A 14,398-nucleotide genomic window follows, 5' to 3' on the forward strand; every position below is an offset into this window, starting at 1 on the left:
GCCAAGTGATTTTAGTTTCTGAGTTTGGTAACAAGCAGAAAGGAGGCAATTTTTGGAAGGCAGAGTAAATTAAAAAAAAAAAAAAGTTTGTTTTTTTTTTTTTTCAGAAGTTGCTTTTAAATTAAAAAAAAAATACTATGGCTATTGTTTTAGTTTTTAAAGATGCCTCCTTTCTCATTTTGCAACCACAGTTTGCAACATACATGAGAGCATGTTTCACAAACTGTCATCATGCTGAGTGGGTATGCCACTAAGTCAATAATTCTTTCATAGAAATAAGGAAACCAGGGCCGGTAGGCCAAAAGCTTTCTCTCTTAAAAAGAATATAAACTTTGCTATAGCCCCTCTTTTCTCTTTTGAGCTCAATCTCTCATCTATAATTCTGCCATACTTGTAATACAATAAAATTCCAGGCTTTATGACAGAAGAGATATTTTTTGGTTTTGTTGGTTTCTTTCTTTGTTTTTTTGCTTCTTTTTTTTTTTTTTTTTAATCAATAGAATTCAACAACCAAAGCTTTAGTGTTTCGGGGATTTTTTGTTTGTTTGTTTTTCGCTCGGGGGTTGAGGGGAAGCATTTGTAGCCACGAGAGGAAGAAAGGGAGAGGCCTGAACTCTTAGCAAGGAAGCTCAAACCCACGACTGACAAGTGAGGCGAAAGCAGCAGCCCTGTCTGTTGGCCCATTGATACCACCAGAGGCAGAATTTACCAACATTATGGAAACCACGCCCACCAGAGGTCACGCAATACAACTGGAAGCCAAATATCTCTGGGCTCGAGGCACGAGTCTCCACGCTCTTTCCTCCTATGTTTCATGTTAAATAGCAAGGTGTCTTCAGGGGGCCACCAGCAGGGACAACAGGGACCTTATAACAGGATAACAGTCCAAGTACAGGGCTTAATGACATGATCGTCCCCACCAGACAGGCTTCAGTACTGAGGTCCACTTCTTCCAGGTCTTTTTGTTGATGTTGTTAAGAAGCGATCTTAGCTCAGATTCTGTGTCAGGGGCAGGAGAAACTTAACTGGCCGCAAGCCAGTTAAGGATTTTTGTGGCTTACCAGGCTTATTATAAAATAATAATAACAACTGTTTTTGCCATTGGGAAGAAAAGAATGTTTTCTTTTTGAATGTTTGAAAATATTTAAAGTCACTTTTCCACTCATTATTCTTTCCTTTATTTTTAATTGGAAGAGAACTGCTTTACAATGTTGTGCTAATTTCCACTCATTCTTTATACCCATTCTATTCAATATGGTAGCCACTAGCCACACATAGCTATTTACATAAAATTTTAAATTCTGTTCCTCAAGCACACCAGCCACATTCAAGTGCTCAAGGGCATCTGTATCTAGTGACTATCCTATTGGACAGCGCAATATAAATACAAAACATTTCCATCAACACAGAAAATTATTTTAGTGTTGCTCTAAACTCATTATCTTTTTTAAATGAGCCATTATAATTCAATTCTCCTTATACTATGGAACAAAACAATCTTCCTGCATACTCATACGAAATAAATATATGGATACAATACAAATACTGTATTAGGCAGGGATGAGACAAAGTTGTTCATTGGAAGGACTGATGCTGAAGCTGAAACTCCAATACTTTGGCCACCTCATGCAAAGAGTTGACTCATTGGAAAAGACTCTGATGCTGGGAGGGATTGGGGGCAGGAGGAGAAGGAGACAACAGAGGATGAGATGGCTGGATGGCATCACCAACTCGATGGACATGAGCTTGGGAAAACTCCGGGAGTTGGTGATGGACAGGGAGGCCTGGCATGCTGCGATTCATGGGGCTGCAAAGAGTTGGACACAACTGAGCGACTGAACTGAACTGAGACAAAGGTGGGGGTGATCTCTATAATACTGTCACAAACACACGCTGTCCTCACAAAGCCCTGTGATGCTACCAACTTGCTGGATAATATTCAAAGGCCTGCCTGGTATTCCATGACAAAGAAGCAAGAAACTATTCTTTCTTACGCGTCACCTTAATTTGTTAACGATGCCACCTATATCAAACAATTTACATCAGAAGTTTCCTTACTTGCATTTCCAAATGTGTAAAATAAATCATGTCCTTTGGAAAAGGGGCTGCCCAGCTTTGCAGCTTTGTAACTGAGGTACTTTAATGCCAAGTAACGCAAAGAGTCGGACACGACTGAATGCCAAGTAAACATCGGAGGCCACAGCTGTTTCTAAAAAATTTTATGAACAAGAACAGGGGGCCAGTATAATATAAATCCACAAATGATGTTCTGATTCCCAGGCTCACCCGCTATGAGGGCAGGGAGGCCGGGCAACTCAAGAGGAGTCGCATGGGCTTCTTTGCCATGCTGTAACCCCTGGGGGATGGCAGGGCACAGGGCACACGGGGTGCAGACCTTTGGCCCTGCCCTGAGGATGCCGTGTCAGACCACCCAGAGCACGAGACAGGCAGCCCTTGCACACACGTGGGTGCCTCTGCCCTCACACGTGCAGGGTGTGTCCAGGTGCTGGGCTAACTCTGCCTCAGCTTCCTTGAGGTCTTCCCATCCTCCCCGCAAAACCACCCCCAGCCCCGTCAACCCATTACCCACTTTCTCTTCCCCAGTCCCAGTTTCTTATTCATAACAGACAAAGAACAAGGTGAAAAAAAAAAAAAAAAAAGAAAAGGTTTTTTCTAATTTCCTCTGCTCCATCATCAAAAGCAAAAAAAGATCTGCTATTTTTCTTTGGGATTGGTAACTGTTCTTTATCAGATTCTCATAAAGATCACAGAGCTACCACCTAAGAGAAGCCAAAAAGAATTCCCTGTGTCCACCTAGCCAGTTAGAGGTTCCTGTGCTGTCTGTAAGACTCTGCTCATTCCCTTCCTGCCCCCTCCTACCCTCACCCACCCAGCTCTCCCCACGTACCTTGGCCTTCCCATCCTGGGCGGACATGTATCCAACACACATGCTCTCGGTCGTGTGGCTCCACAGAAATTCCACTGCCAGGGAAGGGAATACAAATAGGCACATTCAGATCACAGATGGAAAATAAATCTCTGCTTTTTAATAGAACAGTTAAAGATAGCTTTATATTTAACACACTCGGCTCCCGACTTTCCATTCGCTCCTTCATAAATGTCAAGATGATTTAGTACTCAAAACTGTGTAATGCCATTTACTGTGAAATGAAAAATGTATTTCTTTCTTGTCAAAACTTATGATTATTACATGTAAAATAAATGCTCCTCTGTTTGAAACTTGTAACATTAAACACACACACATGCACACACACTCATGCACACAGTATACAATGATTTAGTAAACGTAATATTCCATAACGTAGTTTCCTTTAAAACACACACACACACTCCGTAGGTCAAGGTTTTTTAAATACCATTCTCTATGAAAAGGAACCAGGGTTCCTTGGAGAAATGTTGATTCCAGGGCCTGGGCAGAGAAAATTTTAAATGAATCTGGAACATCTTTTTGTGCCAGAAGATGAGGAAGTCCTCGAAGAATGAGGAAAGCTTGGGAAAGGGCCCACGGATCAGCCTGAAGAGACCCCAACTGGCCATATCTGTGTCAATCTAAGTGTCAGAATAAATAATAACAGTAAAGAATTATCATCCCTGAACAAAATTAAAATCAACGAGCCCATACAAGACCTAGGTCCCAGGTCCCAGCCTGTCTAATACAAACAAATAGGAATAAGTAAAATGGGGGAGAAGAGAAAGCACTTCCTTGCAGCTGAATGCCAACAAATAAATACAGAAGAAATAATAGATGCTTTTCTTTTTTTAGAAAAGCATCACACTTTCAAAAACTAGGAAAATTTGGAAAGGAGTGTGCTTTTTACGCAGTCTCAATGGAATCTCTCCAGAAAATTCTTATGAAATACAAAGGGGCAAAGGGTAAGTTCACTGTGGAGAAATGCAACGGACCCCACTTTAATCAAGTGATGGAGCTAACATCACTGAGTAAGGGGCAAATCAACACAACGCGTCTCTGGATCAGACACCCTGAGACTCACTGCCACTTCTGCAGCGTTCCCACCAAAAACACAGACTCAGAATTGCAGGAGGAAACGCCACACAAATCTGACATAGGAATACTAAGAAATAACTGACTTGAACTCTTCAAAAGATGTCAAAGTCAAAAAATATAAAGAAAGTTGAGAAACTGTTCCCATGTAAAGGCAACAAATGCATCCCAGGGAATTTCCTGGTGGCCCAGGGGTTAAGACTCCGTGCTTTCACTGCTAAGGGCCCAGGTTCAATCCTGGTCAGGGAACAAAGATCCCATGAGCTGCGCAGCATGTCCAAAAAGTAAATAAAGAAAGAAAGAAGACAAAGACGATATGACAACTAGAGGTAATGTGTCCTTCTGGTATGGAGCCTGGGTAGGGGTGGGGGGTGTTTGAAGGGACATTCCTGAGATAAGTAATGGACTTTGAAAATGGACTATGGATTGGATAATAGTGTGATATCAACATTAAACTCTGTGATTTTGTTAACTATACTATGATTACTTAGAAGAACCTTGTTCTTAAGAAATATGCACTGAAGTATTTAGAGTAAAGACTCGATCTCTTCACCTTGCTCTCAAGTCATTCAGAAAAAAAGAGTACACATTTAAATGTGTATGTGTGTAAAGGGAAGAGGGATGAAAGGAAGAAGTAAAAATGGAAAAACAAACAGGGGAAATAAAAACAAAGAGCAAATGCACGTAAAGAAATCACAGGTGTCCCCTGTTCTGTTCTCAAAACATCTGCATAAATTTGAAATTATATCTAAAAGTTATAGAAAGAAAAATCCTGAGATACACACAAAACTCTGTCACCTTCAGGTACTTACTTGCAAAACTCTATGCTGTTTTAAATGCATTTTTAAAGCTTTGATGCACTTTTACAAAAATTTCACAAGTCCCGGGTAATAAAACTGCCTTGCTCAACTCCAAGCCTCCGGGTCCTGAGCCATCCATCTCTCTCTGAGCTAATTAGGCCTGAAGACAGTGTGTGGGCTGAGACACAGCTCTGGGCTCTGCCGTCCTGACTCTGAAGCCCTTGCCAGACACGTGGGGAAGGCAGAGGCCTGAGAGGCAGCTCTGCGCTCCTCACAGAGCAGCTCACTCTCTCATCATTAACTCATTTGCAAATGGGCGACCTGTTCTGTAGTGCTCTGCCTAGACTGCAAGAAAACAGCGTCAGGCAGTGAAGCAAGCTCTCTCCACCAGATGCTTTTTCTTCCTCACACATCTGCTTTGAACTTCAAAAAGCCTGACGTCCAGAGCAAGGTCTGGGATATTCTAAATTGCCTAATAGAGCAAAGGCATTCAAGTCTTACCAAACTTCCCTAGTGTGGTGCCAATGCAATTATATTTAAATACAAAATTCAGGTTATTTCCAACACTGTGACCTCTCTTTATTCCCCAAACGTTAAGGTGGTAACTGCTCATGAATTAGCCAAGAAAAAAATACATGGAAATATAGTCAATTTAATCATGAAAGTAAAGGATAAAAATACTGCGTGTTGTTTTTAAGGCAAAATTTTGATTATTTCAAACTGCATTATTCACCCTGAAAATATAGCCTGCTTTCAGGAAATATAACACACAAAAAAATTGAGACTTACAAAGCAAGATAAACTGGGTATAATGATTGACCACATTAAATATTTTTCTATTGAACAGTTATCAATAAAGTGTCTAGAGTTTGCTGCTGCTGGCTGCTAAGTCACTTCAGTCGTGTCCGACTCTGTGCGACCCCATAGACGGCAGCCCACCAGGCTCCGCCATCCCTGGGATTTTCCAGGCAAGAACACTGGAGTGGGTTGCCGTTTCCTTCTCCAATGCATAAAAGTGAAAAGTGAAAGTGAAGTCTCTCAGTCGTGTCTGACTCCTAGCGACCCCATGGACTGCAGCCCACCAGGCTCCTCCGTCCATGGGATTTTCCAGGCAAGAGTACTGGAGTGGGTTGCCATTGCCTTCTCCGAGATATAGAGTTTTGGAGTTCTTAAAGTAACTCAATGTCTAGAAATTCAGTCTTCCTTTACTCTTTTCACAAATAAACAAAAAAAGGAGGTGCATTTACTGACACTTTTTTTTTTTTTTGCCCAAACTCATGGCATATGGGATCTTAGTTACCCGACCAGGGATGGAATCTGTGCCCCATGCAGCAGGAGCATGGAGTCTTAACCACTGGACTGCCAGAGAAGCCCCTGACACACTCTTCTTAATAACAATTCAAATCAGTTATTAGTTCAGGATAGCTTGAGACACTCAGCAGGAATTGTCTACTATTTAAATTATAAAATGCTTTTGAAAAGAAATCTTATTTATTTTAGTGTATATCTTAACTCAGTAATTTAATACACTATTAATAATAATTTAACAAATTATTTCTTGTTGGAGGACTTCAGGGAGGCAGGAGAAAAACTCACAGTGGTAATTTTTCATCTGCCAAGCATTGCATTTCACGGCGGAATTCAGCAAAGCCTGGATGGGGATCTGGGGCTCAGAGAAGGGAGGTAACACTCTCATAATGGTGGGAGTATGACCATTTGGAAATACACTGCTGTAATTTGTGGTAGTTATGGTCTGCAAGTTTGCCATGAACACTGAATTAGCAAACACTGAGCCATTGCTCCCAAGGGAAATACAAGGTTAAGGTCCTGCAAGCCTCTGGTCACAAAATTTTCAAGAAGTAACCTTATTTGATGTGTATTTTCTGTTTAGAGACACCTTATATAACATACGGCGGTTTAGTCGCTAAGTCATGTCTGACTCTTGGGACCCCATGGACTGTAGCCTGCCAGGCTCCTCTGTCCATGGGATTCTCCAAGCAAGAATCTGGAGTGGGTTGCCATGCCCTCCTCCAGAGGATCCTCCGGACCCAGGAATCAAACCCGGCTCTCCTGCACTGCCGGCCGATTCCTGCACTGCAGGCATGTGCTTTACCAACTGAGCTATGAGTGAAGCCCCTGTAACATATATTTCTTATAGATAATTAACTTTGTCCAATATGCCTTTATAATAATATACTAGCCAAGAAGAGCTCAATACTTTCTTGACCCTGGATGACCTGGCCACAAGCTTCTTTGGCTTTCAGCCTCACAGCAACGCTTTCCCTTATGCTCTTTTTATCATTTGTCATCTACTGACTCCATGAGTTCTGCTACTTTTCCAGCTCAAATTTCCCCCCACTCTGCTCATGCCCACAAATGACTGGGAAAGTGCTGGGAGTCCTGGTCTTTCAATTACAAGTAAATTTCATCAAGCAAGAAGAGTCACAAATTTTCACAACTCTGAAAATAATGAGGATAGACTCCTTTTATCAAAATGACATACACTTTGACCTAGCAATTCTACTTTTAGGTAGAGTGTACAGATATGCCTTTGTATGTATAAAATAACAACTTTACACAGATATTCACTGAAGTAATTTTAATTAGGAAGAAACTGGAAATATTAACAGCACAGTTGCCTTTTGGTGGGAGCATATATGAACAACTATGGTACCCTATTCAGTGGAATACTATGCAGTAATTAAAAAAGAGAAAGCTCTATGGGGATGATATGGAACCATCCACACTAAGTGTTTTTTCAAACGTTTTGCCAGGAACCACAGTAAAACTAAAGCAAAACAAAAAAGCCCCCTACACTGTCACTGAGTATGTGGGTTCTTTCTATTCTGTGGGCTCTTTATAATCTATGTGCTACAGTGAAAAGATTCTGCTCTTGACTCACTAAATTAGACCTCATTAATGTGACATGCTACAGTTTGGAAAAAAACACTAATCTACAAAATACACAGTTTATCTAAAACAAAAGACAAGGTGAAGAAAGATGGAAAAAAATGACGCTGCTCATTTCTGTGAAGGAAAATAAAAGGGCACCATGGATGACTCATGTTTGTAAATACATGGGATCTCTCTGGAAGAACATCAGAGGAACCAGCAACAGTGGTTATCATGAGAGAGGCAACTGGTGATTTAGGAAGCTGAGTGGGGGGCAACCTACTTTTCACCACACATCCAGCAGCTAAGATGCTGCCTTCCAAGGCAGGCGGAGCAGGTTCGATCCCTGGTCAGGGAAATAAGATCCCACTTGCCTCGCAGCCAGAAGACCAAAACCTAAGACTGAAGCAGTATTGTAACAAACTCAATTACATAGAAGAAAAGCAAAGATGTAAGTCCTACTCAGTAAAGGAGCTGTATTTCTTACCACTTGGTGACACCAAGAAGTCTATAACGTATTTCTGGATTTTAGGGACTAAAATGTCTTCCATACTAAAAAATTGCATTTTATGGTAATAGTATTAAAATGATTCTAATAATAATACAATTAATTGGGCAGATGCTATATCCAAGTACCAGGAGTTTTCCATGTGTAATTATTACATGTAGGGGACCGCGAACTCCAGTAACATTCAGGGTTAATGAGTGGCCTAGAGTGGCGTATCTGAGCCTGAGAACGTGTTGTCTGAAACAGCATTTTGGTGTGGTCAAGCTCAAGCTGATTTCCATTTAAAGAAGCCTCTGGCCTCTTAGTAAGGATCATGCTCCTGTGGTTTTATACCTCAACTACTGATTTGAAAAAAGCTTTTGTGTTTTAGAAGGCCAAAGCCCAAGGGATGGTGGTGGTGTTCAGTCACTCAGCCACGTCTGACTCTTTGCAACCCCATGAACTGCAGCATGCCAGGATTCCCTGTCCTTCAGTATTTCCCAGAGTTTGCTCAAACTCACGTCCATTGAGTCGGTTATGCCATCCAACCATCTCATCCTCTGACGCCCCCTTTTCCTCCTGCCCCAAACCTTTCCCAGCATCAGGGTCCTATCCAGTGAGTCAGCTCTTCATATCCGAAGACTACTGGAAATGCCTAGGTGATGAAAAGACCTTCATGAGAAAACGCTAAGAACACCTAAAGCCAAGCTACCTTTCTGAAAGGGTTTAAGTTATGAAAGATGGACACAGGGATTCAGTAGGACTCTTCTCCACCAAATGACTTTAAACACATCCCAGCAAAGCAGCACGATGTGAAATAAGGTCAACACTACTGATCCTGTTCCAGTGCTGGAGAACGGATGAGGTTGGGATGTCCTGCTCACGTGTTCCTCAAGGAAGACAAACTAATGGCCTTCTGGGGACAGCTGGAATGGATTTGTACATAATCTCAGTGGCCAGACTATCTGAAAAGTTGTTCTGAATGCATTGGAACAGATGAATTCACCTGTGGTATAACATCCCAGAGCAGCTGGCCTACAGCTTAGGGCCCTCCACTGCATGAGACAGCCTTCAGCCCCGGTGCAGGACCTGCCTTCTAGTGACGGTTAAGTCAGCACCTTCCCTGGTTAATACAAGGAATATAAACCACCCCTTAAATGATGCTCCCCCTAGGATACCTCCTTCTCTTTCAAAATGATTCACATGTCATCCTGTTTAAGTAAAACGAAGTTTCCTTACCAGGGTTGCAAGCAAGTTTTTTCTATTCAAACAGATTCTCTTTTCTGACCAGAAAGAAGCCCTCAGCTACCTTTTTTTTTTTTAAGTTGTTCTCCAATTGTTGTTAACAACCCCCAGCTGCACTGGCTCCCACACCTACTTAAAACCCCTCTGCCTGGCTTCATATCCCAGACTTTCTTGCAAAGGAAACAGAACTCTAAAATCAGAACCGTCTTGGGCTGGGCAGTTGCCAAGTCAGCTGCCGCTCCTTAGCCTTAGGTCAAACGGCTTACCCCTAGGACATTTTGCACAGTGTTTAAGTTACTCCTTATTGAATAAAGATAAACTCATTTTTTTAAATGGGAAGGAAGAGGAACTGTAAATGGAATAATAATTTCCCCCCGGGTAGTGAGGTTCTTTATAACCTAGTCCGGAGTTCATTCAAGGATGCGTTCCTGTCCTGACACGGAATCCTTAAGATTCATAAAATGGATGTCCCATGATTACCATGAAGTAGCCTTGAGTTGGCTTGCTTCCTTGAAAACCTTTCACCACTGAACTGTCTTGGGAACTATGGGGCTGGAGTTCTATAGAACTCCCTCTACGCCAAGCCAAGAAAATAATTCCTCTCTCTTTTCCAGGCTCACTCCATTTGTTCAAGACTAAAGAAAGATGTTGACTGAAAAAGGAAGAGAAGGATGTGGGTCAAAGAGTAAAACAAGCCCTGAAGGATATTCTTCAATTCTCTTCCTGTTTTATCATTTTATTGTGTTAGAAACTACCAGAAATAAGGGGCCAATGGCTGGAACTTGGAAGTTCTCTGCTGAAAAGGAAAGAATTTGGCGAAACAAGTTATACTGAAACATGATTTCATTCATTCAACAAATATTTTTTTAGGCTTTATTTCATGCTAAAGGTGATCTCTATTACCCTGTGAGCGGATAAAAACTGACTATAAAAATCTTTCAGAATGTTTTTCTGAGAGTTTAAGGAGAACCAAAGTAATAAGAATTATATATTCACTAAAATTTTAAGTCTTTGTATTCTTTATTTCAGATGGAAAATTTTTGGTCAAAAGGAAAGACACTATATGTTTAGATTATAGCTAGAAGCACACTACTCATGATGGAGGAGAATATAACAGATGCAAATAAGTCTATTTGCACTTTTTTAAAGTAAATCAGCAATATTTAACCGTAGAAAAGTTCTGTGATAAAGCAAATGATAGCTATTGATGGTCAACATATCTGTCCTTTAAAAATGAAAGCCAGTTCTGAAAAAATACAAACTGTGGAGCACTACCTCCATAGATTAACGCAACTCAGTTGCTGAAGAGTTTTTAATATCATGTCTGCTTTATTCACTTTGCATATAGGAATAAGTTATTTAATTTTCTCCTTTCCATATGATCCTTAAATAAGACCCCAAATGCCAGCCTATCTCTTAAGACTACAGTGAAGATGAAATAATCCCCAAACATTGCGGAGGTGCCCAAGAAATAAGTTTCCAACCATGATACTGGACTTGCTTACAGAACAAAGTTTCAGTTACATTTTTAAGACAAGGTATTAACATCAGATAACCAGCCATAAGCACTTCTTTCCCCACTACCGGTCTAATAACTAATTTGCCTTCTTTTTGAGGGCTGTTTTTATGATCGCGTGAGCCCAGCAGACTGCCTGGTCACGAGTGCTCGTGGTGGCATGTGCCATGAAATGGAAATAAGTGACTCTGCCGGGCCCTGAGAATGAAGGTCCTTTGAAGTACGTGTGTTTATATGTGCTCACCAAAATTTTAATGCCAGTAAAACCAAAAGGCAGTTGGAATTTTAATTTACAGTAAAATGACCTTTTATCTTTTTAATGTTCCAGGAAGCATCAATCTAACATTTTTTAAGTCATGGCAAGCTTTCGTAACAGTGACAAGAAGAGTACTCAATAAAGAACATGGCCTGTTTTGGAAAGAAAGTGGGAGAGAATACCACATTTCAGTTCTAATTGGGAGCTGAAGCACAGTTGATTTCAGAGAGCAAAGTCTAAAGTGATAAAGCAACTCATTACCCTTTCAAGTAATCAGGTAAGAAACTTCAGAAATTCTCAGAGGAGAAAACACCTGCTGCACCATTATATAAAGTTCATATAGGCCCATTTGGGGGCTTCAAAGATAAGGGTAAATGGGCAGTTTCTTAGGCTGGGCGGTGGGTCCACAGGTGTTCATTTTATTATAATCTTTATAACTTACAAAGTTATTACATTCTTCTTTTAAAAATACGTAAAACATTTCACAATAAAGATGAAAAACAAGGGGGAAAAGTAGCTGGTCAAGCAGAAATAATATGTACAAAATTTAATCATCAGCACCATGAACATACTCTGGGACAGCAGAGAACCTGAAGTTATTACTCTCTGGGTAAGGCGAAGGCGACTTGATGGGAAAGGAACAATTATCACAGGTGCTCATCAGACGGCCAGCCTTACACTGAGCTGTGGGCCTTCCATCTGTTTAGGAAGAGGAACTCCAACAGATAGGCTTGGTGAAAAGATTGCTGGCTGAACAGGCAGCTTTTTCACCCCTACTAGCCCCTGTGCCTACTATCCTGAATTGCTTAAGGTTTTCCTCAAATATAAGGAGATTGCTTCACACTGTTCCTCACACTACTGCTTCCTATTAACTACTCTAAGGTAAGACCCCTGAACTCCACAGGATCTGCCAGGTTCCCATCAGCATGGAGAGGGTAGGCTACAAGGGAAAAAATGCACCCAAACAGTGTGATTGGTTGTTCAATTATATACTTGCATATATTCTAATTACTTCTATTGACTCAAGCTTAAAATGGAAAAGAACTAGTATTTTCCATTGGAAGGTTGATGTGCCTTTGTTTATACAATTATTAACCATATTATACTATACACAGCAGCCTCAATAAAGTATTTCTGTAGAGGCCTGGAAAACACATGGAATTGTACATTAGCAGGTAAAAATACATTGGTTTTTTTCCTCTAAAAGCAGAGAGAAAATTAATTATTCTCAGCTGTTTCATTCCAGGGACAAGCATTTGCTTTGTGTTAAAGCAGTGATTTGTAGGCTGGGCTTTGCCAGCATCTCCTGATCTGGGGGGTGGGAGGTGGTGGGATGGGTGTTGCAAACACATTCACGTCCAAACTGTCCTTTTACAAGGCTGTTTGCAGAGGCTGTCTTCTGGGATCCAATTAAACTGTCTCCAAATATCCTTGTTCCTGGACACTCGTCATTATCCAACATTTCCGACCCATCTTGTTTGGTTTTTAAGAGCATGGGAGGATGTTTTCTGTGACATTTCATTTTTCTGGAGGAGTGGTCAACTTCTTTAAAAATTTCTGCTATAGAATCAGTAAAGAAATTCCATGCGGCACTTAATTTATTCCTCCAATAGTTACTTGGAGCCTACAATGCAGGGTGGGTACAAAGCTGGATTTGACACAGTCCTTGTGACACTGTACAGGAGACAGAGATCAAGACCATCCCCATGGAAAAGAAATGCAAAAAAGCAAAATGGCTGTCTGGGGAGGCCTTACAAATAGCTGTGAAAAAAAGACAAGCAAAAAGTAAAGGATAAAAGGAAACATATAAGCATCTGAATGCAGAGTTCCAAAGAATAGCAAGAAGAGATAAGAAAGCCTTCCTCAGAGATCAATGCAAAGAAATAGAGGAAAACAACAGAATGGGAAAGACTAGAGAGCTCTTCAAGAAAATTAGAGATACCAAGGGAACATTTCATGCAAAGATGGGCTCGATAAAGGACAGAAATGGTATGGACCTAACAGAAGCAGAAGATATTCAGAAGAGGTGGCAAGCATACACAGAAGAACTATACAAAAAAGATCTTCACGACCAAGATAATCACGATGGTGTGATCACTCACCTAGAGCCAGACATCCTGGACTGTGAAGGCAAGTGGGCCTTAGAAAGCATCACTATGAACAAAGCTAGTGGAAGTGATGGAATTCCAGTTGAGCTATTTCTAATACTGGCATATGATGTTGTGAAAGTGCAGCACTCAATATGCCAGCAAATTTGGAAAACTCAGCAGTGGCCACAGGGCTGGAAAAGGTCAGTTTTCATTCCAATCCCAAAGAAAGGCAATGCCAAAGAATGCTCAATCTACCACACAATTGCACTCATCTCACAGGGTAGTAAAGTAATGGTCAAAATTCCCCAAGCCAGGCTTCAGCAATACGTGAACCATGAACTTCCAGATGTTCAAGCTGGTTTTAGAAAAGGCAGAGGAACCAGAGATCAAATTGCCAACATCCGCTGGATCATGGAAAAAGCAAGAGAGTTCCAGAAAAACATCTATTTCTGTTTTATTGACTATGCCAAAGCCTTTGACTGTGTGGATCACAATAAACTGTGGAAAATTCTGAAAGAGATGGGAATACCACACTAACCTGACCTGCCTTTTGAGAAACGTATACGCAGGTCAGGAAGCAACAGTTAGAACTGGACATGGAACAACAGACTGGTTCCAAATAGGAAAAGGAGTACGTCAAGGCTGTATATTGTCACCCTGCTTATTTAACTTATATGCAGAGTACATCATGAGAAAGGCTGGGCTGGAAGAAGCACAAGCTGGAATCAAGATTGCCAGGAGAAATATTAAGAACCTCAGATATGCAGATGACACCACCCTTATGGCAGAAAGTGAAGAACTAAAGAGCCTCTTGATGAAAGTGAAAGAGGAGAGTGAAAAAGTTGGCTTCAAGCTCAACATTCAGAAAACTAAGATCATGGCATCTGGTCCCATCACTTCATGGGAAATAGATGGGAAAACAGTGGAAACAGTGTTAGACTTTATTCCCTGCAGATGGTGACTGCAGCCATGAAATTAAAAGACACCTACTCCTTGGAAGAAAAGTTATGACCAACCTAGATAGCGTATTAAAAAGCAGAGACATTACTTTGTCATCCAAGGTCTGTCTAGTCAAGGCTTTGGTTTTT

The 14,398-nt window shown here is 41.0% G+C and overlaps 1 protein-coding gene across 4 annotated transcripts in view; it reads right to left on the reverse strand.

Moving 5' to 3' along the window:
* TASP1 (taspase 1) overlaps positions 1-14,398 on the reverse strand; it is a 264,742-nt gene that overhangs the window by 26,824 nt on the left and 223,520 nt on the right. For all 4 annotated transcript variants that reach the window (XR_310467.3, XR_001918985.1, XM_005687819.3 and 1 more), the window contains one exon: positions 2,909-2,982. Coding sequence is in view for 2 of the 4 variants with exons in the window: in XM_005687819.3 (XP_005687876.1) it covers positions 2,909-2,982 (74 nt within the window). In the remaining 2 variants the exon portion in view is untranslated. The remainder of the gene's footprint in view (positions 1-2,908; positions 2,983-14,398) is intronic.

Source organism: Capra hircus, chromosome 13 (assembly GCF_001704415.2).
Source record: "Capra hircus breed San Clemente chromosome 13, ASM170441v1, whole genome shotgun sequence".
Taxonomy (NCBI): domain Eukaryota; kingdom Metazoa; phylum Chordata; class Mammalia; order Artiodactyla; family Bovidae; genus Capra; species Capra hircus.